Below are 27,883 nucleotides of genomic sequence, written 5' to 3'. Positions count from 1 at the left end.
TCGCCAGCCCACACTTTTCCTCCAGCACACTCGTACTCGGAAAGCTCGCCTCTATGAATACATCCCCCATCCTCTCAATCCCCGCTCTCCACCATACCTGGAACCCCCCATCCATACTCCCCGGAGCAAACCGGTGGTTATCAAAAATTGGGGCCCAGACCGATGCTCCCACTGTTCCACATGCCACCTCCACTGGCCAAAGACTCTCAAGGCTGCCACCACCACGGGGCTGGTGGAGTACCGTGCCAGCGGGAGCAGCAGAGGCGCAGTTACCAACGCCCCCAGACTGGTGCCTGGGGTAACACGGACTGCAACAGGATGCAGATGAACGGTAAAGCATACACTAAACGTAGGCGTTGGTTCAATACGATTTATTGTACTTCTGGAACAATGCATACAGCTGGCTGTGTGTTGACACTCTACTACTCTATGTGTACTAACTCTAACTTACTAGACCAGGCTAGCTCTGATCCATGTGTAGAAGGTGCTGACTGATATATACACCCTGACTGTCACTACAGTTGTCACCAGTGGAAAGAGGCGGAGTGCTGATGCCTCGTGTGTTTTATAGTTGGAAGCCCCCCCTCTGGTGTTCTGTCTGGTGATTGGTTGTGTTCTGTCCTGTATGTTGATTGGCTAACCTGGGTGTCTGTCACTGCCTTTTTTACCTCATGATGTGCATGGGTGCATATTATGACATCCCCCCTTTTAAAAAATAAATTTGTCGGTTGCTTAGAGCATATACGATATATTTACAGATATAACTATTTACAGCAAATGGCGAGTGAATGCATATGTACATGTAAGGTGAGTAGCGTGCAGATACAGAACAATATGTACAAAGGAAATATTTATAAGTCCAATCTCTGGGGCTGGCGTCGGATCCTTGTCGACCGCCTGAGAGGTGGAGGTGGGGACGACGGCGCCTCGACGGGCGGGATTGCAGCCAGATTGGTGGCCTCGTGGAGCGAGGTGTCCGGAAAAGGCATAACGACAGCTGGGAATGTGAGATCCGGTGGTGGGGAGGCAAGTTTGCGTAGTGCCCTTCTGTCGTGCCTGACAATGGATCCATCAGCCATGCGAACCACGAACGACCTGGGAGCAGCATGTCGAACAATAACAGCTGAAGCTGACTGGCCTCCACCAGGCAACTTGATGCGAACAGCATCTTCCGGAGAGAGCACAGGCAAATCAGTAGCATGAGCATCGTATGTCAGCTTTTGCCGGTTTCTGAGTTGCTGCACCTTTTGCAGCACTGGGAGGTGATCCAGCTCAGGTAAATGAATTGCCGGAACAGTCGTCCTCAGGTCACGATTCATAAGGAGTTGTGCCGGAGACATACCGGTGGACAGAGGGGTTGCCCTGTATGCCAGGAGCGCAAGGTTAAAGTCAGAAGCTGAGTCCGCAGCCTTGCAGAGCAGTTGCTTCACGATATGGACCCCTTTTTTCGACCTTCCCGTTAAGATTGCGGGTAATGCGGGCTCGAGGTAATGTGCTTGAACAGGTATAGTTTCGCGAAGTTGGACCACTCTTGGCTGTAGAAGCAGGGACCGTTGTCGCTCATGACCGTGAGTGAAATACCATGCCTGGCAAATGTCTCCTTGCAGGCCTTGATGACAGACCTTGATGTGAGGTCGGACAATTTCACCACTTCGGGGTAACTCAAGAAGTAGTCAATTATAAGCACGTAGTCACGCCCATTGGCGTGAAAAAGGTTGATTCCCACCTTAGACCACAGAGAGGTCACGATCTTGTGTTAATGGAGTGTTTCTTTGGGCTGAGCAGGCTGGAAACGCTGACAAGTCGCACAATTGAGGACCATGTTGGATATGTCCTCGTTGATGCCAGGCCAATAGACAGCCTGCCGGGCCCTGCGCCTGCATTTCTCGATACCGAGGTGGCCCTCGTGGAGCTGTTTGAGCACTCAGCTCTGGAGGCTACGAAGAATAACGATACGATCCAGCTTGAGGATCCCCTCGACAACTGTTAGGTCATCCTTGACATTAAAGAACTGATCACCTTTCTACCAACCATTTGCAAGGTGATGTATGACCTGCTGCAGAAGAGGGTCCTTGGCACACAGTTGCACCTTTGCCTCAATTTGGCGGATGAAGTCGACCTGTTCTCAGGGCGAGAATGATGGCGCGAGACAGGGCACCCGCAATGATTAGCTCCTTGCCGGGTGTGAAAACCAATTCAAAATCATACTTGTGGAGTTGAAGGAGAATGCGCTGAAGCCTGGGCGTCAAGTCATTCAAGTCCTTGTGAATAATATGGACTAGGGGTCTGTGGTCAGTCTCTACTGTGAAGGTTGGTAGACTGTAGACGTAATCATGGAACTTTACAATACCGGTGAAGAGGGCCAGGCACTCTATCTCTATCTGAACATACCTCTGCTCAGTGGGAGTCATGGCCCTGGACGCATAGGCCATTGGAGCCCAGGACGAGGAGTCATCCTTCTGGAGGAGCACCGCACCAATGCCGTCCTGGCTGGCATCCGTGGAGATTTTTGTCTCCCGCTCTGGGTCAAAAACCTGAGTACCGGACCAGTGGTGAGCTTTGCCTTTAACTTGAGCCACTCTGCTTGATGTGTGGGTAGCCGCTTCTTCACCAGATGCCTGAGAGCGATGGTGTGTGATGAGAGGTTGGGAATGAACTTTCCCAAGAAGTTAATGATACCCAGGAAGCGTAGTACCGCATTTTTGTCTTCTGGGGTATGGTGTTGATGGCCTTGACTTTGTCCGAGTCCGGTTGCACGCCCTGCTGGGATATTTGATCACCCAAAAACCTGATTGATGACATGCCAAAGGAGCACTTGGCCTTGTTCAACTTGAGTTCAACATTTATGCGTTTAAAGACTTGTTGGAGACGAGATATGTGTTCCTCTGGGGTCGTGGACCATATAATGACGTCATCAACATAAACCCGCACACCCACAATGCCCTCCAGCATCTGTTCCATGATCCTGTGAAAGATTTCAGAGGTTGAAACAATACCAAACGGCATGCGGTTGTAATAAGTACCTTCCGAAAGGTGTATTAAACACGCAGAGCCTCCTGCTGGACTCGTCCAGTTGTATCTGCCAGAAGCCACGCGATGCATCTAGCTTTGTGAAGAATTTGGCATGTGCCATCTCACTGGTTAGCTCCTCCCGCTTTGGGATCGGGTAGTGTTCTCTCATTATGTTTCGGTTAAGATCCTTGGGATCTATACATATGCGCAGTTCTCCAGAGGGCTTCTTCACACAGACCATTGAGCTGACCCAGTCAGTCGGTTCTGTCACTTTAAAGGTTATACCCTGGTCTTGGAGCTCCTGCAGCTACGCCTTTAAACGGTCCTTCAGAGGAGCCGGCACCCGGCGTGGTGCATGGATCACAGGCGTTGCACCAGGCCTGAGTAAGATTTTGTAGCGGTACAGCAGCGTGCCCATCCCACTGAACACATCCGGGTATTGTGACAGGATTTCGTCAATGTCAGCCTGAAGATTTATATTGGCAGAGGACATGGCATGTACGCGCTGGACGAGATTGAGTAGCTTGCATGCATGGGCAGCAAGCAGGGAAGCCTTGTCAGGCTTGACAATTTCGAATCGCAGTGTGGCTTTGATGGCCTTGTTGGAGACATGCAGGTGACAAGACCCTAACACAGTAATGGCATTGCCATTATAATCAAGCAGCTGGCAGGCCGGCGGAAGAATTTTGGCTGCCTTTGGATGCGAGAAAGATCTGCTTGAGATATGAGATTGGTTGAAGCACCAGTGTCCAGCTTGAACCGGATGCTGCATTGGTTGACTTGTACGACAGCACGCCATTCGTCCGCAGAATCCACGTTGAGGATGGGTAGGCGTGTTGCTGAATTTGAGGAGGCCTTGTCATACGTGGTAATGATGCCCACACGATATGGGGACTCCAGGCAGTCATCCTCTGGATCCGTGGTGTTACTGGGTTCCGAATCCAGCAGCTCTTGCTGCACACTTCAAACTCGTTTGCATTGGAACTGGGATCGCTGGCCCACGATCGGAGGTGCAGACCTGCGCAAGGCTGCATAATGGCCAGGCTTCCCACAATTTAAACATCGCCTGCCTCTTGCAGGGCATTGCCGCTTTAAGTGGGCAGTGCCGCAGTTCGGGCACGTCATGACGTTGACGTCGTAACGCTCCATGCGTCATCGCACATGCGCAGTGCGGTCAGCCGCCACTCGCACCTGCGCAGAGTGGCCTTCGGCCGCTTCGTTCTCCCGTCCGTGGTGCGCATGCGCGGGACCCCGGAAAAAACGCGCGAAATGGCCGCCTTCATCGATGCTCAGGCGCGCATTCGGGCGATGGCCTGTACACACTCTGCCTCATGGGAGGCAAGTTGGTCCTCTTCTGCCGATTTAAGGCGGGAGTAGCGACTTTTCGCCTGTTCATGCGCTTTACACGTCTCGATGGCTACTGGCAGGGTCATGTTTTTTACTTTTAGGAGCTGCTCCCGCTGGGTGTTGGAGTGGACCCCAAACACGATCTGATCCCTGATGAGAGAATCAGTGGTGTCACCGTAGTTGCAGGATTGTGCTAATATGCGGAGATGAGTTAGAAAGGATTGGAAAGGGTCTCCTTACCCTGAAGGCGTTGCTGGAAGACATAGCACTCAAAGCTCTTCACAGTGACTGTCGAATTTGGCGAACACGGTCTGGAACTTGGTCTTGTCCTTGCCGTCGGCAAAAGTGAGCGAACTGAAGATTTGGATGGCCTGGTCCCCCGCAGTCGATAGGAGCAGCGCGATTTTCCTGGCATCTGAGGCATCCTCGAGGCCCAAGGCCTCAATGTATAGACTGAATTTCTGCTTGAAGACCCGCCAGTTGGCGTTGAGATTTCCGGAGATCCGGAGCTGTGGAGGGGCCTGGATCTTCTCCATGCCGCTGGAAGGCACTTGCTGGTCGTCACTGAATTATTCAAGGTAAATTACTTAGATGAAGTAGACTCCTGGTATCTTGTCGTGTTATTCACCCTGGGGTAACACGGACTGCAACAGGATGCAGATGAACGGTAAAGCATACACCAAATGTAGGCATTGGTTCAATAGGATTTATTGAACTTCTGGAACAATGCACACAGCTGGCTGTGGCGTGCCACTCTACTACTCTATGTGTACTAACTCTAACTTACTAGACCAGGATGTGGAGATGCCGGCGTTGGACTGGGGTGAGCACAGTAAGAAGTCTTACAACACCAGGTTAAAGTCCAACAGGTTTGTTTTGATGTCACTAGCTTTCGGAGCGCTGCTCCTTCCTCAGGTGAATGAAGAGGTATGTTCCACAAACATATATATCGACAGATTCAAAGATGCCAGACAATGCTTGGAATGCGAGCATTAGCAGATGATTAAATCTTTACAGATCCAGAGATGGGGTAACCCCAGGTTAAAGAGGTGTGAATTGTCTCAAGCCAGGACAGTGGGTAGGATTTTGCAGGCCAGATGGTGGGGTATGAATGTAATGCGACATGAATCCCAGGTCCCGGTTGAGGCCGCACTCATGTGTGCGGAACTTGGCTATAAGCTTCTGCTCGGCGATTCTGCGTTGTCGCGCGTCCATAAGGCCGCTTTGGAGAATGCTTACCCGGAGATCAGAGGCTGAATGCCCTTGCTGCTGAAGTGTTCCCCGACTGGAAGGGAACATTCCTGCTTGGTGATTGTCGCGCGACTCGGCCAACGTTGTCTACCTCATACGCTGCAGGAAAGGATGTCCCGAAGCATGGTACGTTGGCGAGACCATGCAGACGCTGCGACAACGAATGAATGGACATCGCGCGACAATCACCAGGCAGGAATGTTCCCTTCCAGTCGGGGAACACTTCAGCAGTCAAGGGCATTCAGCCTCTGATCTCCGGGTAAGCATTCTCCAAGGCGTCCTTCGGACGTGCGACAACGCAGAATCGCCGAGCAGAAACTTATAGCCAAGTTCCGCACACATGAGTGCGGCCTCAACCGGGACCTGGGATTCATGTCGCATTGCATTCATACCCCACCATCTGGCCTGCAAAATCCTACCAACTGTCCTGGCTTGAGACAATTCACACCTCTTTAACCTGGGGTTACCCCATCTCTGGATCTGTAAAGATTTAATCACCTGCTAATGCTCGCATTCCAAGCATTGTCTGGCATCTTTGAATCTGTCTATATATATGTTTCTGGAACATACCTCTTCATTCACCTGAGGAAGGAGCAGCGCTCCGAAAGCTAGTGACATCAAAACAAACCTGTTGGACTTTAACCTGGTGTTGTAAGACTTCTTACTGTTACTAGACCAGGCTAGCTCTGATCCATGTGTAGAAGGTGCTGACTGATATATACACCCTGACTGTCACTAAAGTTGTCACCAGTGGAAAGGGGCGGAGTGCTGATGCCTCGTGTGTTTTATAGTTGGAAGCCACCCCTCTGGTGTTCTGTCTGGTGATTGGTTGTGTTCTGTCCTGTATGTTGATTGGCTAACCTGGGTGTCTGTCACTGCCTGTTTTTACCTCATGATGTGCATGGGTGCATATTATGACAGTGCCCTTACAAGAAGCCGCCTGCATACACACCCATGCCGACCCCCTCCCCACCACCCACTTCCTGATCATGACTATGTTAGCCGCCAAGTAATAATTACTAAAATTTGGCAGCGCCAGACCGCCCTCTCCCCGGCTCCACTCGAGCATTACCTTCCTTACTCGCGGGGTCTTGCCCACCCAGACAAAGTCCATGATCACCCTGTTGACCCGCTTAAAAAAGGACTGCGGAATAAAAATGGGGAGACATTGAAATACAAATAGGAATCTCGGGAGGACCGTCATTTTCACCGTTTGTACCCTCCCGGCCAGCGACAACGGGAGCGCGTCACATCTCTGGAAATCGTCCCTCATTTGGTCCACTAGTCGGGCCAGATTCAATTATGCAGCCGGTCTCATTCCTGCGCCACTTGGATGCCCAGGTACCTAAAACTACCCCCTACTGTCCTAAACGGCAGCTCCCCCAGTCGCCCCTCCTGTCCTCTAGCCTGAACCACAAACATCTCACTCTTGTCCATGTTTAGCTTATACTCCGAAAACCATCCGAATTCCCCTAAAATCTTCATGATTTCCTCCATCCCCTCTACTGGGTCCGAAACGTACAGAAGCAGATCATCCGCAGAGAGCGAAACCCTGTGCTCCACCCCCCCCCCCCACCAAACCAGTCCCCTCCAGCCCCTTGAACCTCTCAGAGCGATTGCCAACGGCTCTATAGCCAGCGCAAACAACAGTGGGGAGAGGGGGCATCCCTGTCTCGTCCCCTGGTGCAGTCTAAAGTAGTCCAAAATTGTCCTGTTCATCCGCACACTTGCCACCGGAGCGATACAGTAACCTGACCCAGTCAATAAAGCCCCGCCCAAATCTGAACCGTCCCAGTATCTCCCAGATAGTCCCATTCTACCCGATCAAAAACCTTTTCTGCATCCAATGCGATCACTACCTCCACCTCCCTACCTTCCGGGGGCATCATGATCACATTTAACAGCCTTCTTACATTGGCCACCAACTGCTTACCCTTAACAAACCCCGTCTGGTCCTCCCCAATAACGTCTGGAACACAGTCCTCAATCCTGGAGGACATGATTTTGGCCAGCAACTTGCCATCCACATTCAGCAGGGAGATCGGCCTGTAGGACCCACACAGCTCCGGGTTCTTGTCCCGCTGAAGAATCGGCGAAATCATTGCCTGTGCCATCGTCGGGGGCAGCACCCCTCTTTCCCTTGCCTCATTGAACATCCTCAACAACGCAGGCCCCAATATCCCAGAGAACTTTTTATAAAACTCCACAGGGTACCCATCCGGACCCGGGGCCTTACCCGCCTGCATGGCCTTCAAGCACTCCACTATCTTTTCCAGCCCAATTGGGGCCCCCAGCCCTTCTACCTGCTCTCCCTCCACTGTTAGGAAATTCAGCCCCTCCAAGAAGCGCCTCATCCCCTCCGGCCCCGTAGGGGGTTCCAACCTGTACAGCCTGCTGTAAAAATCTCTAATCGCCTTATTCACCCCTACAGAATCACCAACCAGGTTCCCCTCACCGTCCTTTACTTTCCTCATCTCCCTAGCTGTCTCCCTCTTCCTAAGCTGCTGTGCAAGCATTCTGCTGGCCTTCTCCCCATGTTCATAAATCGCCCCCCTCGTCTTTCTCAGCTGCTCCACTGCCCTCCCTGTGGTCAGCAAGCTAAACTCCGCCTGCGGCCTCCGCCGTTCCCTCAGGAGCCCTGCCTCTGGGGTCTCCGCATACCTCCTATCGATCTGTAATATCTCCTTTACCAGTCTGTCCGTCTCTGCCCTATCAATCTTCTCCCTATGAGCCCGGATCGAGATCAGCTCCCCCTTACTACCGCCTTCAGTGCTTCCCAAACCACTGCTGCCCAAATTTCCCCCGTATCATTGATCTGCAGGTAGCTCTGAATGCATTTCCTCAGCCGCTCGCACACCCCTTCATCTGCCAAAAGTCCCACCTCTAACCTCCAGTGCGGGCGCTGGTTACTGTCTTTACTAACCTGCAGGTCAACCCAGTGCGGTGCATGGTCTGAGATTGTGACCGCCGAATACCCCGTGTCCACTACCCCAGCAGAAAGACCCTGCTCAAAATAAAGAAATCAATTTGGGAGTACACTTTATGCACGTGAGAGCAGAAGGAGAACTCCTTCGCCCTCGGCTGCCCAAACCTCCATGGATCCACCCCCCACACTCAATGAACTCTCTTAGTTCCTTTGCCACTGCTGGCACCCTGCCCGTTTTCGAGCTTGACCGGTCCAAGCCCGGGTCCATAACTGTATTGAAGTCCCCTCCCATGACCAACCTGTGCGAGTCCAGGTCCGGTATCTTCCCCAGCATCCTCTTTATAAACTTCATTTCATCCCAATTTGGCGCATATACATTCACTAATACCACCTGCACCCCCCTCCAGCTTCCCACTGACCATAATGTACCGACCTCCCACGTCCGAGACAGTTCTACCCGCCTCAAACACCACCTGCTTATTGATCAGGATCGCGACCCCGCTAGTCTTTGAAGCTAGTCCCGAGTGAAACACCTGGCTGACCCAGACTTTCCTCAGTCTAATCTGGTCCGTTACCTTAAGGTGCGCCTCTTGCAACATCACCACGTCCGCCTTCAATCCCCTAAAATGCGCGAACACACGTGCCCTTTTGACTGGCCCATTTAACCCTCGAACATTCCAGGTGATCAGCCTAGTTGGGAGGCTCATTGGCCCCCACCCCCGGCCAATCAGTCATCCCCTTTTTAGACCCGCCACCAGCCCGTGGTCCGTGCCTCCACCGGTCCATCCCCAGGCAGCCCCCGACCTCCTCCCTGTCCCTCAGCCCAAGTCCCTCCCTCGCCAGCAGAACAATCCCCCCCCACAAAAAAACTCTGTAACCCAATCCCTTTCCTAACCCAAACATATGCACACCCCCCACTGCGCTTCAGAGAGCTAGCTCACCCAGCTAGCTTGGTGGCCCCCATCCCTGGCGCCAGATAGTCTCCCACCTATTGTTTCCTCCCCACCCTCCCCTTCGCTCATGCAAACAAACTCCAACATCAAACAATCCCCACACAATTGCCCAACAGAAAAACACCAAGATCAAAACTAGAACACCACCATCCCCCAACAATGCAAATGAAAACCTAAACTCACCCAGCTCTACTGCTGGTTCGAAGCAAAACGAGAAACTTTTTACAAAAACAGAGAAAACAGAAACATGAACGTTACAGCCAAGTTCAAAAGTTCTCAGTCCTTCATCAGCCCTTTCTTTTTCGCAAAGGCCAACGCGTCCTCAGGCGACTCAAAGTAAAAATGCTGATCCTCATGCGTGACCCAGAGACGGGCTGGGTATAACAGTCCAAACTTCACCTTTTTCTTGAAAAGGATCGCCCTGATCTGATTGAAGCAAGCTCTCCTCCTAGCCACCTCCACGCTCAGGTCTTGGTAAACCCGCAGGATGCTATTGTCCCACTCGCAGCTCCGTGTCTGCTTGGCCCACCGCAGAATACGCTCCCTAACAGAGAACCTGTGGAATCTCAACACCATAGCCCTCGGGGGATCTCCCATTTGCGGCTTCGTCGCAGATGCTCTGTGAGCCCTATCCACCTCCAAGGGCCCGGAGAATGCCCCATCACCCAGCAGCTTCACAAACATGCCTGCGACATATGCCCCAGCGTCCGTTCCTTTGGACCCTTCCAGAAGCTTCTTCTGCTGGTCCCTCAGCATCCCCACCTCCAGCTCCACCGCGGTCTGATGCTCCTCCTGCTCAGCTAGCGCCTTCTCCACCTTCTGGATCGCCCGATCCTGGGCGTCCAACCTGAGGTCCAGCCGCTCAACCGACGCTTTTATCGGGTTCAAGCAGTCCCGTTTCTGCATAGCAAAGCCCTCCTGGATGACTTGCATCAGCTGCTCCATAGACTGCTGGGTCGACAAGCCAGAGGTTCGCCCCTCCGCCATGCTGTCCCCTGTTGCAGCTACAGCACAAGTCTTCTCTGTCTTCTTATTTCTGCCCTTACGAACACTTCTAGTCCTTTTTTCCATGCACCGAAGTGGGAATTCAGTAGTGAATTGCCACTGACAGCCATTCTACAATTCAAGTCCGTTAAAATATCGGGGGGAAAGGTCCAAAAGTCCGACCAAAGCGGGAGCCACCAAATGTGCGACTTACTCCTTTCATAGCCGCCACCGGAAGTTTGTTTGTGAAGTTATTAAGCATTACTTAGTGTTGTATTCTTTGGGGGTTGTATTTGAATTAATGGTTGCTAAGATGTTCACTGTATGTTTTAAAAAGGTTAACTTGAGTTCATAGAATAAACATGATTTTGCTTTAAATAATATTTTTCCATTTCTGCTGTACCACACCTGTAGAGTGGGGCGTGTGCTCCCCATACCACAATCTATTAGAAGTTGTGGGTCAGGTGAACTCCATGATACACTCCGGGGTTCTCATAACCCTGGCCCATAACAAATTGGGGGCTCGAGGGGGATAAAAGTCTATCTATTGGATTGGCTTAGTGAACTTAAAGACAGTGAGGGGTGAGCATATTGCGGTTGCTTATCAGGTGTGGTATTCTAGTTTAAGTGGGGAGTGTGTTGTGGACAATGGCTCTTTCAGAGGCTCAGAAGTTTTTGGGGGTGCAGACGGTCACATGCAGTACCTTACGGACAGAGACTAAAAGCAGACTGTGAGATTTGGCAAAAACATTGCAGTTAACATTACCTGACAAAATGTGAAAAGACGAAGTAATTATGGCGGTGGCTAAGCATTTAAAGCACTGGGCAGCACGGTAGCATTGTGGATAGCACAATTGCTTCACAGCTCCAGGGTCCCAGGTTCAATTCCGGCTTGGGTCACTGTCTGTGCGGAGTCTGCACATCCTCCCCGGGTGTGCGTGGGTTTCCTCCGGTGGCTCCGGTTTCCTCCCACAGTCCAAAGATGTGCGGGTTAGGTGGATTGGCCATGATAGATTGCCCTTGGTGTCCAAGATTGCCCTTGGTGTTGGGTGGGGTTACTGGGTTATGGGGATGGGGTGTAGGCGTTGATCTTGGGTGGGGTGCTCTTTCCAAGAGCCGGTGCGGTCTCGATGGGCCGAATGGCCTCCTTCTGCACTGTAAATTCTATGAAAGTTGCCTGACATGCAGTTTGACTCTTTGCAAATGGCGAAAATTCAGTTACAAATTAAACAAATGGAACATGAGAAAAAATTAAAGCAGCTTGAATACGAAAGAGAGGAAAAAGAAAGAGAGAGAGAGGAAAAAGAAAAGGAGAGAGAAGAAAGGAGAAAAGAAAGAATAGCCCTAGCAGAACAAAAAGAAAGAGAAAAGGAGATACAGATCATGGAAAAAGATAAAGAGAGAGAGTTTGAACTTCAGAATATGGCCATGAAACATGACAGTCAGTTCAAATTGGCAGACGTAAACATCAGTTGGATGATCGTGATGAGGATAGTGAGAAAGAGGGTCAAAGTCGAAGGCTTGGTGGGGATCTACTTAAATATGTCCAAGCATTGCCAAGGTTTGACGAGAAGGAGGTGGAAGCCTTTTTCATTTAATTTGAGAAGGTGGCTAAACAAATGAAATGGCCACAGGACATGTGGGTATTACCGATTCAAACAAAGCTGATAGGTAGGGCTAGTGAAGTGTTTGCATCACGACTGGAGGAGGTATCTGGGACGTATGAGGTGGTGAAAAAATCCATCTGAGGTGCACATGAACTAGTGCCTGAAGCCTACAGACAAAGGTTTAGAAATGTATGGAAAGAATTTGGTCAAACATACATGGAGTTTGAAAGGCTCAAACAGACTAATTTTGATAGGTGGTTAAGGGATTTGAAAATAGACCAAACGTATGAAGCTCTCAGAGAAATTATGCTTTTGGAGGAGTTTAAAAATTCAATTCCTGATGTAGTGAGAACTCATGTGGAAGAGCAGAGGGTTAAAAATGGCAGATGATTATGAATTAGTTCATAAATCAAAGCTTGGTTTCTGACATCAGTTTCAGCCTGTGAGGGATAGAAATTGGGGACATGAGAAATACTCAAGTGGTAAAAGTAAAGGTGATCTGATTGGGAGATAATAAGGAGAGTGTACCTCAGATTAAAAATAAATCCAGGAGGGTGGAAGAGACATAAAAGTTGTAAATGTTTTCACTGTAATAAACTAGGTCATGTAAAGTCACAGTGTTGGTGGTTGAAGAAAAGCACTGGGAAGGCTGATGTGGTAAAACGGGATAAGACAGTGGGATTTGTGAAAGTGGTAAAGGAAAGCCCAAGTGAAGCGAAGAAGGTGCAAAAGATTGTACAGCCTGATCAAGAGGTGATTGATAAGAAGGTGCCAGATCTCTTTAAAGAATTTACTTGTGTGGGTAAAGTTTACTCACGTGTATCAGGAGGAGCAGGTAAAGAAGTCACAATTTTAAGAGATACGGGAGCTAGTCAATCTTTAATGGTAAGAGATGAGGAGTTATGTAGTTTGGGGAGAATGTTGCCAGAAAAGGTGGTAATATGTGGAATTCAGGGTGAGAGGAGTAGTGTTCCATTATAAAAGGTAAGGTTGGAAAGTCCAGTGAAGAGTGGTGAAGTGGTAGTAGGAGTAATAGAGAAACTATCTTGTCCAGGAATACAGTTTATCTTGGGTAATGATATAGCTGGATCACAGGCAGGAATGATGCCTACTGTGGTTGATAAGCCAGTGGAAAATCAGACAACTGAAGGATTGAAGGACGAATATCCTGGGATTTTTCTGGATTGTGTAGTCACAAGTTTGCAAAATCACAAGAGGAGAAATCAAAGAGTGAAGATGAAGTTGAAGTGCAATTATCAGAAACGATTTTTGATCAGTTGGTTGAAAAAGAACAAGAACAGGTGGAGGATGAGACGGATATTTTTAGTTCAGGAAAATTGGTGGAGTTATAACAGAAAGATATAGAAATAAAACAGATGTAGCAAAAAACATATACGGAAAAGGAATCTGAGTGTATACCAGAGTGTTATTACCGAAAAGTGATGTCTTGATGAGAAAATGGAGACCTTGACATATGCAGGCGGATGAAAAGTGGGCAAAAGTTCATCAAGTAGTATTGTCAGTCGGGTATAGAAAGGAGGTGTTGCGAGTTGTACATGAGGTATCTGTGGGAGGTCATTTGGGAATAAGGAAAACTCAAGCTAAAATCCAAAAACATTTTTATCGGCCTGGAATACATAAAGATGTAGTTAAATTTTGTCAATCATGTCACACATGTCAAGTGACAGGTAAACCTCAAGCAGTGACAAAACCAGCGCCCTTAATACCCATTCCAGCATTTGAGGAACCTTTTACACGGGTCCTAATTGCGTAGAACCGCTTCCTAAAATGAAAAGTGGGAATCAATATCTTTTGACGATAATGGATGTGTCTACTAGGTTTCCAGAGGCCATTCCAGTACGTAATATTACAGCTAAAAGGATTGTGGAGGAGTTACTTAAATTCTTTACTAGATATGGACTACCCACAGAAATACAATCGGATCAAGGATCAAATTTTACCTCCAGGTTATTCAAAGAAGTTATGGATAGCTTAGGAATAAAACAATTTATATCAACTGCGTACCATCCAGAATCGCAGGGAGGGTTAGAAAGGTGGCATCAGACATTAAAGACAAAGTTGAGGGCTTATTGTCAAGATTATTCAGAGGATTGGGATAGGAATTCCATTCGTACTGTTTGCAATTAGGGATGCACCTAATAAGTCAACCAAATTTAGTCCTTTTGAACTAATTTTTGGTCATGGGGTAAGAGGACCACTTAAATTGATTAAGGAAAAATTGGTGAGTAAGAAATCGGAAATTACATTATTGGATTACATGTCAAATGTTAGGGAACTATTAAATAGAGCAGGTGAATTGGCTAGACAACATTTAAAAGTTGCACAAAATGTGATGAAACGGGTAGCGGACAAGAAATCCAACGGTCGTAGTTTTGCCAGTGGAGATAAAGTTTTAGTGTTGTTACCAGTGGTAGGTGAGCCTTTAAAAGCTAGGTTTTGTGGACCTTATCAGATTGAAAGTAAATTAAGTGAGGTGAATTATATGGTAAAAACGCCAGATAGAAGGAAAACTCACCGAGTGTGTCATGTGAATATGCTTAAAAGGTACTTTGAAAGGGAAGAAGAGAAAAGGGAGGTTTTAATGATTCTAACTCAAAGTGACGAACCAAATCCAGATGACTGTGAATTTGACATACCTCAAATTAAATTGGAAAATGAGGATGTTCTTAAAAATTGGGATAAATTGTTGAGTTACCTTCCAGAGGAAAAACGGACTGACCTGAAAGAATTATTGATATCACATGAGCAAGTTTGTGGAGATAAATTGGGAAGTGCTAAAATGGCTGTACATGATGTAGATGTGGGAAATGCTGTTCCAATCAAACAACATCCAGATAGACGTAACCCGTTAAAATTGGCACAGGTTAACAAAGAGATTGAGAGTATGCTTAAAAATGGCATAATTGAAGTGGGTTGCAGCCAATGGAGCTCACCCATAGTGATGGTACCTAAACCAGACGGTACCCAATGGTTGTGGGTGGACTATAGAAAGGTTAATGCAGTTACAAGAGCGGACTCTTATCCTATCCCACGTTTGGAGGATTGCATTGAGAAAGTGGGACAATCAGCTTTTATTTCCAAATTGGATTTACTTAAAGGTTACTGGCAGGTACCTTTATCCGAAAGGGCGAAGGAAATTTCAGCTTTTGTGACTCCAGATGGTATATACCAATTCAAAGTTATGCCATGAATTGTTGGCATGAAAAACGCCCCAGCCACATTTCAATGGTTAACTAACAAAGTTGTTTCAGGATTATCCAATTGTGCAGGAAACATCGATGATCTGGTAATTTTCAGCCAGAAATGGACAGAACGTTTGAAACATCTGATGGAGTTATTCGATCGACTTCAGGAGCCTTATTCTGCCCAGCGACAGGCAGTGATTAGGTCCTACCGGAGTGGGATAGTTTTCAGAGGACACAGGAAGTGAGTCGGATCTTGGACGCTGAGAGGAGCAGCTGTTAGTGTCCCATAGAATTTCATAGAATTTACAGTGCAGAAGGAGGCCATTCGGCCCATCGAGTCTGCACCGGCTCTTAGAAAGAGCACCCTACCCAAGGTCAACACCGCCACCCTATCCCCATAACCCAGTATCCCCATAACCCAGTAACCCCCCTCAACACTAAGGGCAATTTTGGACACGAGGGGCAATTTATCATGGCCAATCCACCTAACCTGCACATCTTTGGACTGTGGGAGGAAACCGGAGCACCCGGAGGAAACCCACGCACACACGGGGAGGATGTGCAGACTCGGCACAGACAGTGACCCAAGCTGGAATCGAACCTGGGACCCTGGAGCTGTGAAGCAATTGTGCTATCCACAAGGCTACCGTGCTGCCCCTCTCACTCTCTCTCTGTCCAGATATACTGCCTATTTGCTGTTTTCTGAACCTGCAGAGAGGTTTTTGAGACCAGAATGAATCTACAGGGAAAATCATTACAGACTGAAAATAAAACCTCCAACTGAAGGCCTAGATTGAAGAAAGGTGTACTGGAAGATGGCCACCTGATGCAAATTACTTTAGACACCTCTTTCCCCTCTGTGTTTGTCTCTTTTTTGCGAGGGTAGAGGGTGGCACGAGTTAAGGGGGTTAGGAATTAGATAATAGTTCACCAGTGTATTTTCTGCATATTTAATTATAGTTATTAATAAAAGTCAATTGTCTTTAAATTTACAAATCTGGTGACTAGTTATTCGGCCACCAAAGACTAGAGACTTTGGGTATTTTCGAAGAATTAATTGTTAATTTCAATTGTGTTGCGACTCGGCGTCAAGTGGGGCTGGAATTGACTGCATACTAGCCCAGGGGTCGTAACAGGACTGATATATAAAAATGAACGTCGATAGATATGATCATCTCTGAATTGTACATCAATCATTGGATATTCAAGCACATTAAATCTGATGCAACAAATAAATATTTTGTTAAAAAACAAAGATGCACTTGAATTCAATTTAATCTTTCTCAGAGGCCATTTGTTTTTACCTTCCCTTTTCTCACGACGTCGCTCTTGTAATGGTGATTTTTCTTGTTCGTGCTTGCTTTTTTCCCTGCCAGAGGACCTATGGCTTACTGGACTCTGCTTTCTTTGCGGCGAAGAAGAGCGTGGAGCATATGGTGAAAGAGAACGTCTTTGAGAAGGAGATGCAGCACGATGGTAGCTTGGCGAAGTTGATCGTTTGTGGTGTGGGGAAGTCGATCGTCTTGTTCCAGGTGAACCGGACCGTGATGATGGAGAGTGCTGTCTAGACACTGTAGGAGTTTGATGTTGTCTCTGGGAAGAAGGTGATCTGCTAGAAGGATAGCATTTTAAAAGTTAACTCACATACTTAAAGAATTTTTTTAAGTCTCCAGATTTCACAACCGTACATTGTGTTCCCTATTTGTTGTACCATCAGACTAATGGGAAAAGATTTAACTTGTCTATCTTAACAAAACTTTTCATAATCTTATAACACCTTTATCATATCTTCCTTCAATCTGCTTTGCCTAATGGAGAACAAATCCAGCTTCTGCAACCTAACCTTGTAGCTAAAATCTCCATTCCGGGAATCATTCTGGAAAATCTACTCTGTATCCTCTCAAGGAACTTCACATCCTTCCTAAAGTGAGGGGACCAGAACAAGTTGCGATACTCATGATTGTGGCCTGAACCAGAGCTTTGTTCAACATAACTTCACTGTTTTTGTAGTCAATGTCTCAGTTTATGAAACCCAAAATCCCACAAGCTTTTCTAAGCACTCTTTCAACATGTCCTGCCACCTTCAAAGATATATGCACGTGCACTCCCTGGTCCCTCTATCTATGTACACTCCTTAGAACTGTGTCATTGGGACTTCCGGTGGCGGCTATGGAGGAGTAAGTCACGCATTTGGTGGCTCCCGCTCTGGTCGTATTTTTGGACCTTTTGAACGGTGGACTCGAAAGCTGAGGCAATTGGGCACCGTTTCCACGTATTAGTGTAGGGAGCAAAGGACCAGAAGTGCACGAAAGGGCAGAAATAAGAAGTTAGCCACGAGCTGTGTTGAACCTGCAGCGGGAGACAGTACGGCCGAGGACCGGACCCCTGGGGTGGCAGCGCAGCGACCAACGGACCCGGTGATGCAGGCCATCCAGGATGGTTTTGCCAGGCAGAAGCGGGAATGTTTGGACCCGATTAAAGAATCGGTCGATCGGTTAGAGGGTAGATTGGACGCCCAGGATCGGGCGATTCAGAAGGTTGAGAAGGTGCTGGCTGTGCAGGAGGAGCATCAAACAGCGGTGGAGCTGGAGGTGGGGATGCTTCGGGAACAGCAGAAAAGACTCCTGGAGAAGGTGGAGGACCTTGAGAACTGGTCCCGCCGGCAGAACTTAAGAATTGTCGGGCTCCCGGAGGGGGCTGAGGGAGCAGACGCTGGGGCATACGTAGCGGGTATGTTCGAAAAACGGCTGGGGGAGGAGGCATTCCCCCGACCGTTGGAGGTGGACAGAGCGTACCGAGCGCTTGCAAGGAAGCCGCGAGCGGGGGACCCTCCGAGGGCAATGGTGGTGAGATTCCACAGGTTCCTGGACAAGGAATGCATTCTTCGGTGCGTCAGGCGAATGCGGAGTTGTAAGTGGGACAACAGCATCCTGCGGGTGTACCACGACCTGAGCGTGGACGTGGCGAGGAAGAGGGTGGGCTTGAACCAAGTCAAGTTTATTTTCTTCAAGAAGCAGATGAAGTTCGGTTTGCTGTATCCGGCGCATCTTTGGGTTACGCATGAGGACCAGCATCACCATTTTGAGTCGCCCGATGAGGCGCTGGACTTTGCTAAAAGAAAAGGACTGGTGGGGATCAGAGAACTCTCGAACTTTGAGACAACTTGTTGGCCTATATGGGGCCCCTTTGTTCGGTTTGTTTTTCCCTTGTTTTTTTGGGTTTTGTTTTCCTGTTTTTAAATTGGCTATGCCTTCTCTTATTGTTTCATGTCTGTTTTGGGGGTTCCATTTAAGAAAAAGAGGGGGGGGGGGGGAAGTCGATTTTTCGTTTTTGGGTTCTTTTTCTCAGTGGATGTTGGCAATGTCCCTTTTGTTTTTACTGATGTGCACTTTTGTGGGATGGAGACGCGCCTGTTTGAGTTTCGGTGGGGGGTGCTTTTGCTTTTGTGTTTTCTTGCTGTTGGGCGTTTGTTGAGGATTGTTAGATGAGGGAGTTTGTTTGTATGAACGGGGGGAGGGGAGCGAGGTAACAATAGGTGGGAGACTTCTTGGCGCTGGGGGCCACCAAGCTAGCTGGGTGAGCTAGCTCACGGAAGCACAGTGGGGTGTGTGCATACATTTAGTTTACTAGATAGGTTAGGTTTTAGAGTAGTGTTGAGGGGGGAGGGGGGGGGGGGGGGATGGGTTCTGCTGACGAGGGAGAGACTTCGGTGGAGGAACAGAGGAGGTCGGGGGTGGGGGCCGCCGTGGGACGGGCCGGAGGAGGTGCGGTGCAGTGGCTGGAGGCGGGCCCAAGCAAGGGGATGGCTGATCGGCGGGCGGGGGGGGCTGATCAGCTGGAATGTTTGGGGGCTAAATGGGCCGGTAAAGAGGGCACGTGTGTTTGCGCACCTGAGGGGACTGAAGGCGGACGTGGTAATATTGCAGGAGACGCATCTTAGAGTAGTGGACCAGGTCAGGTTGAGGAAAGGCTGGGTCAGTCAGGTCTTCCACTCAGGCCTGGACATAAAGACTAGAGGGATTGCGATCCTGGTTAACAAGCAGGTGACATTTGAGGTGGGAAGAATAGTCTCAGATGTGGGAAGTCGATATATCATGGTTAGTGGCAAGCTGGAAGGGATGAAGGTAGCGCTGGTCAATGTATATGCGCCAAATTGGGATGATGGGGATTTTATAAAGAGGGTGTTAGGGACGATTCCGGACCTGGACTCGCACAAGCTGATCATGGGAGCGGATTTTAATACAGTCATTGATCCCGGCCTGGACCGGTCATGCTCGAGAACGGGTAAGGTGCCAGCAATGGCAAAGTAGCTGGAAGGGTTCATGGAGCAGATGGGGGGGTGGGGGGTGGATCCATGGGGATTTAGGCAGCCGAGGGCAAAGGAATTTTCTTTTTACTTCCACATACATAAGGTGTACTCCCGGATCTATTTCTTTGTTTTGGGTAGGGCCCTACTGGCTGGGGTGGTGGACATGGGGTACTCGGCAATCATGATCTAGGACCATGCTCCGCACTGGGTGGACCTGCAGGTTAGTATGGATAGCAAGCAGCGCCCGCAATGGAGGCTGGATGTAGGGCTATTGGCAGACGAAGCGGTGCACGAGAGGCTGAGGACGTGCATGCTGAATTACCTGCAGGTAAATGATACGGGGGAGGTCTCAGCAGTGGTGGTCTGGGAAGCGCTGATGGCAGTGGCTGATCTCGATCCGGGCTCACAGGGACAGGATGGACAGGGCAGAGACGGACTGACTGGTAAAGGAGATTTTACGAGTTGATAGGAGGTATGCGGAGGCGCCAGAGGCAGGGCTTTTAAGGGAACGCCGGAGGCTACAGGCGGAATTTGGCTTATGAACCACAGGGAGGGCAGTTGAGCAGCTCAGAAAGGCGAGGGGGGCGATTTATGAGCACGGTAAGAAGGCCAGCAGGATGCTTGCACAGCAGCTCAGAAAGAGGGAGGCAACTAGAGAAATAGGGAAAGTTATTGACGGGGATGGGAACTTAGTGGGAGACTCGGCAGGGGTGAGCAAGGCCTTTCGGGACTTTTATAGCAGGTTGTATCAGTCGGAACCCCATGCGGGGCCGGAGGGGATGAGGCACTTCCTGGAGGGGCTGACTTTCCCGAAGGTGGATGGGGAGCTAGTAGAGGGGCTGGGGGCCCCGATCGGGCTAGAGAAAATAGTTGGGGGGTTTGAAGGCCATGCAGTCGGATAAAGCTCCGGTACCGGACAGGTACCCAGTCGAGTTCCATAAAAAGTTCTCTGGAATATTGGGGCCAGTGCTGATGAAGGTCTTTAACGAGGCTAGGGAAAGAGGGGTTCTGCCCCAGACGGTGTCACAGGCCATGATCTCGCTCATCCTGAAACGGGACAAGGACCCGGAGCTATGTGGGTCTTACAGGCCAATTTCCTTGTTGAACGTGGATGTCAAACGTCTGGCCAAACCTTTGGCCTCCAGGATTGAGGACTGTGTACCGGACGTTATTGTGGAGGATCAGACGGGTAGGCAGCTGGTAGCCAATGTAAGGCTGTTAAACGGGATCATGATGCCCCGGAAGGTAGGGAGGTTGAGATAGCTTTTGACCGGGTTGAGTGAGATTATTTATGGGAGGTGCTGGAGCGCAGGGGGGAGGGGGCACAGGGTCTCGCTGTATGCAGATGACCTACTTTTGTATGTCACAGACCCAAAGGAGGGGATGGAAGGAATTATGGGAATTTTAGGGGAATTCGGCCGGTTTTCGGGATATAAGTTCAATATGGGGAAGAGCGAGATGTTTGTGGTCCAGGCAAGAGGTCAGGAGAGGCGAATGGGGGAACTGCCGTTCAGAGTGGTAGGGGACAGTTTCAGATACCTGGGTATCCAAGTGGCGAGGGATTGGGACAGGCTGCATAAATTGAACTTCGCCCGGTTGGTGGATCAAATGAAGGAGGATTTCCGGAGATGGGATGCACTCCCGTTGTCTCTGGCAGGCAGAGTCCAATCGGTAAAAATGACGGTCCTCCCGAGATTCCTATTCGTTTTCCAATGCCTCCCAAACTTCATCCCACGCTCCTTTTTTAAGCGGATCAATAAAGTTATTGCGGGCTTTGTGTGGGGTGCAAGTTCCCGCGAGTGAAGAGGGCAATGCTCGAGCAGAGTCGGGGGATGGTGGGCTGGTGCTGCCGAATTTCAACAATTATTACTGGGCGGCTAATATAGACATGATGAGGAGGTGGCTGGTGGTGGTGGTGGTGGTGGTGGGGGGGGGGGGGCGCAGCGTGGGTGCGCATGGAAGCGGCTTCTTGCAAGGGCACAAGTCTGGGGGCGTTGGTAACAGCGCCTCTACCGTTCCCGCCGGCGCGATACTCCACCAGTCCAGTGGTGGTGGCGGCCCTGAGAGCCTGGGGGCAGTGGAGGGGACATGTGGGAACAGAGGGGGCATCGGTATGGTCCCCAATCTGCGATAATCACCGGTTTGCCCCGGAAGGATGGACGGGGGTGTTCCGAATTTGCCAGAGAGCGGGGATTGAGAGGATGGGGGACCTGTTTATAGAGGGGAACTTTGCGAATATGAGGGCGCTGGAGGAGAAGTTTCCATTGGCGGGGGGGAAATGAACTTCGATATCTGCAGGTGCGGGACTTTCTGCGGAGGCAGGTACCAACCTTCCCACTCCTCCCGCTAAGGGGGATTCAGGATAGGGTGGTTTCTGGAAGATGGATAGAAGAGGGGAGCGTCTCGGACATATATAAAGGGCTTATGCAATTGGAGGAGACGCAGACCGAGGAGCTGAAGCAAAAGTGGGAGGAGCTAGGGGGAGAGATAGAGGAGGGCCTTTGGGCAGACGCGTTGAGTAGGGTCAACGCGACCGCAACATGCGCCAGGCTCAGCCTGATCCAATTTAAGGTCGTTCACCAGATTCACATGACAGTGGCCCGGATGAGCAGATTCTTTGGGTTGGAGGACAGGTGTGCGAAGTGTGCGGGGGGGCCAGCCAACCATGTCCACATGTTCTGGGCATGTCCAAAACTGAGGGGATTTTGGCAGGGGTTTGCTGACGCCACGTCCAAGGTATTAAATACGAGGGTGGCAATGAGTCCAGAGGTGGCGATTTCCGGGGTGTCGCAGGATCCGGGAATCCAGGAGGAGAAAAAGGCAGATGTTCTGGCCTTTGCTTCCCTGGTAGCCCGGAGGCGGATATTACTAGCATGGAGGGACTCGAAGCCCCCGAAATCGGAGACCTGGCTCTCTGACATGGCTAGCTTCCTCTGCCTGGAGAAAATTAAGTTCGCCAGAGGGTCTCTGTTAGGGTTCGCCCGGAGGTGGCAACCAATCGACGACTTCTTCGCAGAAAATTAATTGTCAGCGGGGGGGGGGGGGGGGGAAGGCTAGCATAGATTAGGGGGGGGAAGTAATGGTGGGACCTGTGAGAGAGGGAGGTGGTATTTGCACTATGTTAATATTTTCCTTGTTCTGTACATTGTTGATTTTGTTGCTGTTACAATGCCAAAGAAATACCTCAATAAAATGTTTATTAAAAAAAAGAACTGTGTCATTGGGTCTTTATTGCCGTTTCCTAATCTTTTGGCCAAAATGCATTACCTCGCGTTTCTCTGTATTAAACTTCATCTGCCACCTATCTACCCATTCAGCTAATCTGTGTCCTGTTGTAGTCAATTTGTATTATCCCCACTGCCACTCCTCTAATTTTGGTATCAGCAAGTTTTGTAATTTCAACATCCAAGTTACTACCACCCTCTAGTCTGAAAAACGACCATTTACCACAAAACACCATTTTCCGTCTTTAAGCCAAATTTTTATCCCAATTGACATTGACCTTCCTATTCAATGAGCCTCAGTTATATTAACCAGCCTTTTATGTGGTATTTTGTCAAATGCTTCTTAAAATCTGCATGGTCACATCCATTGATTCCCTTCATCAACCTGCTGTCACTTCATCAACAAATTCAATTAGATTAGTCTGCTTCACAGATTCATACTGGCTCTCCTTAATTAACTCAAATCTCTCCATGTGCCTGTTGATGATCCCCCCCCCACCCACCGATTATGATTTACAAACCCACCACTGATATTAAATTAACTGGCCTGGTACTAGGACTAGACTTGCACCCTTTCTTGAATGTATCACATTTGCCATTCTCCCATCCTGCCACTTCCCCCTTGTCTAGGAAAGATTGTAAGATTTTGGCAAGCCTTTTCACAATCTTCACCTCACTTCCTTTTCCAAGCCATCTTGCCCAGGTGGCTTATCCACTCGAAGCATAACCAATACTTCCTGCCTCTCAATCTTCACCCCAATCATTACCACTTCCATCGCCATTTCTACCGATAATTTGTCAGCTTTCCCTTCCTTAGTAAATGCTGATACAAAGTGCTCAAGTATTCTAGCCTCAGCCTGTACCTCGAAGCATATAGCATCCTCATTATCCCTAATAATTTCTATTTCCCTCATCAGCCAAGGAATTCAGGTTTCCCTACCTTTTGCTCTTGTTGGAAAGTACCTGAAGCTTCTCCTTCTTAAAGGTTATTCGTTGCCCCATAAGTTTTTCCTGTCAGCCTTTGGTTCCATTTTGCCCTGGCTAGGTCTCTTCTCGCACATTGAAATGAGCCCTTTTCTAATTTAAACCTTTGACTTTGGATATTCCTTTCTCTTTTGCATTATTCATCTAAACCTTATGATACCATGATCACACTTACCCAAAAGTTACCCCACAGACATTTGGTCCACCAAGTTGGTTGAACATTAAAAGAAAAAATTAAGGGGCAGCACGGTGGCACAGTGGTTAGCATTGTTGCCACACGGCGCCGAGGTCCCAGGTTCGATCCCGGCTCTGGGTCACTGTCCGTGTGGAGTTTGCATATTCAGGGTGGCATGTGGAGCAGTGGTTAGCACTGGGACTGCGCCGCTGAGGATCCAGGTTCGAATCCCGGCCCTGGGTAACTGTCCATGTGGAGTTTGCACATTCTCCCCATGTCTGCGAGGGTTTCACCCCCACAACCCAAAGATGTGCAGGTTAGGTGGATTGGCCACGTTAAATTGTCCCTTAATTGGAAAACAAAAATTGGGTTCTCTAAATTTATTTGAAAAGTTTGCACATTCTCCCCATGTTTGTGTGGGTTTCACACCCACAACCCAAAGATGTAAAGGGTAGGTGGATTGGTCACGCTAAATTGCCCCTTAATTGGAAAAATGAATTGGGTATTCTAAAATTATAAAATAAAAATTCAAAGTATGGTGCAGAGGGAACCAGGAGGGTCCACTGCGGTTAAAGAGCTTCCTGACCACTGGTTAAATGTCTTCCTCTTCAATTAGTCTAGGACCGATGAGCAATTGTAAGTTTCTGAACAACTACCAGAACTATAAATGTCTAATTAAATTGTCTTTTCTTTTACCTGTCATTATTGTCTGGTCTACATGGGACTCCAGACCCACAGTAATGTGGCTAACTCTCAACTGCCCTCTAAATGGTTGAGCAAACCACTCAGTTCAAGGGCAACTAGGGATGAGCAACAAATTCTGCCCTTGCCTACAACATCCATGTACCATGAAAGAATAAAGAGAAAAAAATAATCTCTTTCAGCTGAAAATCCAGATAGCTAGCCAATGATACCAACTGCATTAAATTTAATCTGTCCAAAGTATTTGATAGGAAAGTAGTGGAATTGATTAAATCCCTCATAAGTTACCTGTGCATTGAAGCACTATTCATTAAGTGTATCAACTTCCAAAATGGTTTTGTTGCCTTCTAAAGCATCTCATCTTGCAATCTATAATCTTGTCTACGAGCATGGGAAAAGTTGGAAGGGAACTGAGCTAGTAATCCAGCGGCCCAACCTAATGCTCAGCTATAACTGCAATCTTGTTCCACATCTGAAAGTACACGAGACAACAGAGCTAGTAATTTATTATGGGTGCTTTTTCAATATTCCACTGAGCAAAAGTCCAGATATACTTTTTACTGTTAACTTGAACATTGAATTATAGCCTGTAATTGTTCCAAAGTGCTCCCCCTTCAAGTGCTCACCAGTTTTCTAATCCAAATACCTGTCAAATATCTGATCTGCATTTAGACCTTATTGCTCCTTACTTAGAAAATATCCCTTTGAGAAATACATAAATAATTCGATACCCATAGTCTCATTTCAGAAAATTTAAAATCAATTTCATCAAAGCTTTCGTTGTCATTTCTTATTCATTTTCAAACAGAAGAAAACAAAATCTTAAACATAGAATAGATCTTATTATCCTGTTTGATTGAATAGCTTCAACATTGTTACTGCCAAGATTCCCAAAATTAAAACTCCTAAAAATTACTTTAATACTTATTACTTCAAATCAAAGGATATTTCCTCAAACTAATAGTAATTCCATGTTTAATAAACCATCAAAGTTAAGTTTACACAACAAATATTAGACAATTACAGAATTTAGTCATGCATAACAGTTCTATAAATCAAATGTCTTCCAATAAACCCTCTCAACTGATCGAAAGGACCTCTTCTACCTGCAAAAAGGAGTACCTGTATATTTGCAGCTTTCTTCCAAGAATACTAGCTGGGAAAAATCCCACCAAGGTATTACCATCGGAGAAACTGTAACAACGAGCAGCTACGTCAGAGCTAATTCACTCCCAAAGCTGTTTATACCAGGAGTATTATTTTCACTTCAATTAACATCAGTGAGGCCCAAGAGACAGAATCATGGTGCAGGTGGTTAAAGACTCCATTCTGCTGTCAGCCACAGGGCAATGCATTGGACAGAGGCCAGGAATCTCTCGGCAAAGAGAAGGGAAACACGATGGACTACCCTACTGAACTGCTGTCCTTCACCTCTTGGCTTCTTGGACACAAAGACACATGGCCCAGGGAAACGCTTCGAAAGACTTACTTACAAGTTTAATAAAAATAACCTTCTCCTTCATCAGAAGTCATTACCATCGCCTCAAAAAATTCCAATCATATTTACTTCCAATGTTAAAATTATTTTTCTTTCAACTTTTGCAGAGTACATTATGTCTAGGGTTGTTATTATAAAGCACTTGGCAGATTTTTCACATCAATATACAGAAACTGTACCAATCACTTGCTACATCTGAGAAAACTTTCCTTTTCTTTTTGTCTTGTATATACAGAACTAATTAGAAACTGCTTTGGTTGCTGCATACAGACACACCAAACAAGTTAAACATCTCCCACTAATTGCAGTGAATTGCAATCCAGCTTTACATTCTACCCTGCTTAAACACATTATACTATTGCATACATAATATATACATGTTTACACAATGTATATTTTTACAGACTATAGTCATTCACAATAAAACTTGCTACTTACTAAACAGAGTGCACATATGCATTACACCCTTTGTAAATATTTAAAGATATTCTGTTCCCCTGTAGCCATCATCTTCACCTGCCTCTTGTCACAATTTTGAGGATTCTATACCTGTGACGTGGGGAGAAGGAATGCTTTCGAGAAGAGGAAGATGAAGTTGACTTAGGTGGAGCTGGAGAGACGGATTTTCTCCTTGCTGCTGGTGGGGAATATTCTCTGGAACGAGAAGAGGTGCTGCCAGACTGTTCCTCGGGGCTTATAGACCTCTTCTGTCTATGTAGGCTATCAGAGTGATCCCTGAAAGTTGAACAAGATAGAGATCTAACCTGCAATGGTATATTGCATAATTTCTTCACTCTTATCTGTCAAGTGTGACAGAAGCCATACATCACCTAAAATATTCAGATTTTGCAAGTTTATTCCATATCGGACAGAGCAAAAATGTAAGTGGATATTTTCAGAAAAACAATTTAACTGATGACATTCGTAGGAAGAATAATTTTTGCACAATATCACAATTGGATTTGCTGAACACAAATGTAACTTTTTTTTGTCTAATCCTCATCCCGTATATGGATGAATTTATTGGGAAAGAGAAAATGTTTGCATTTCATTGGGAGTACCAAACACTCCCTGGTAGGTCATACCGATTTAAGGGGAGAAAAAGTACCATGAACTGCACTATGACATTTCAGATGGCATGCTAGTCACTTGAAATTTATGACTAATTTTGACAATGTTTTTGAGGCGTCAACATGACAATTAAACAGCACTGTGAATTTCTTGCACATTTCATTTTGTTTCTATCCAACTATTAGAAAAATCACTATTTTGTTTGTCTGATCTACTTGAATGCAGATCAAGAGTAAAAGGTTAATGTGATAAAATGGTGAGACCCATTCAAATAGCTAAACAGAAATTAGATCCTGTACAAGATGGTCCCAAAATTCATACTTTAATCTTACATTTTGCTCTGTGCAGGAGTCAAAAATTGGCAATAGATTAACAAGCACTTAAATAGAATAAGAAGCTTTTTTCCTAGAACAATCCTAATATTCAATGGACAGACTGTTCTAAATATCAACTTGATAATTAGGGCAAATTATTACACACTGGGGGTCATTTAATGGGAAATGTATTTGGCTTCAAAAGCAATATTAAATCAATGTAAAGATGCTTACATTTTGGATATAGTTCCAACTCAAATCTGTCAACAGTGTTCTGACGGAAAAGCTTAGAATGGATAAAGTTGCTCAATTTAACTCAT

At 47.5% G+C, this 27,883-nt stretch overlaps 1 protein-coding gene across 13 annotated transcripts in view; it reads right to left on the bottom strand.

Moving 5' to 3' along the window:
- The window catches only part of zc3h13 (zinc finger CCCH-type containing 13), a 165,901-nt gene that overhangs the window by 70,055 nt on the left and 67,963 nt on the right, over positions 1 to 27,883 (bottom strand). For 9 of the 13 annotated variants that reach the window (XM_072514301.1, XM_072514306.1, XM_072514302.1 and 6 more), the window contains 2 exons: positions 26,728 to 26,913; positions 16,591 to 16,898 (listed from right to left, as the gene is read on the bottom strand). In XM_072514301.1, coding sequence (XP_072370402.1) covers positions 16,591 to 16,898; positions 26,728 to 26,913 — 494 coding nt within the window. The remainder of the gene's footprint in view (positions 1 to 16,590; positions 16,899 to 26,727; positions 26,914 to 27,883) is intronic. The other 4 variants (XM_072514310.1, XM_072514311.1, XM_072514305.1 and 1 more) reach the window with 3 other exon arrangements.

This window comes from Scyliorhinus torazame, chromosome 8 (genome assembly GCF_047496885.1).
Source record: "Scyliorhinus torazame isolate Kashiwa2021f chromosome 8, sScyTor2.1, whole genome shotgun sequence".
Lineage (NCBI taxonomy): Eukaryota > Metazoa > Chordata > Chondrichthyes > Carcharhiniformes > Scyliorhinidae > Scyliorhinus > Scyliorhinus torazame.
The sequence above is the reverse complement of the archived record's forward strand: the minus strand, read 5'-3'. Positions and strand labels throughout refer to the sequence as shown.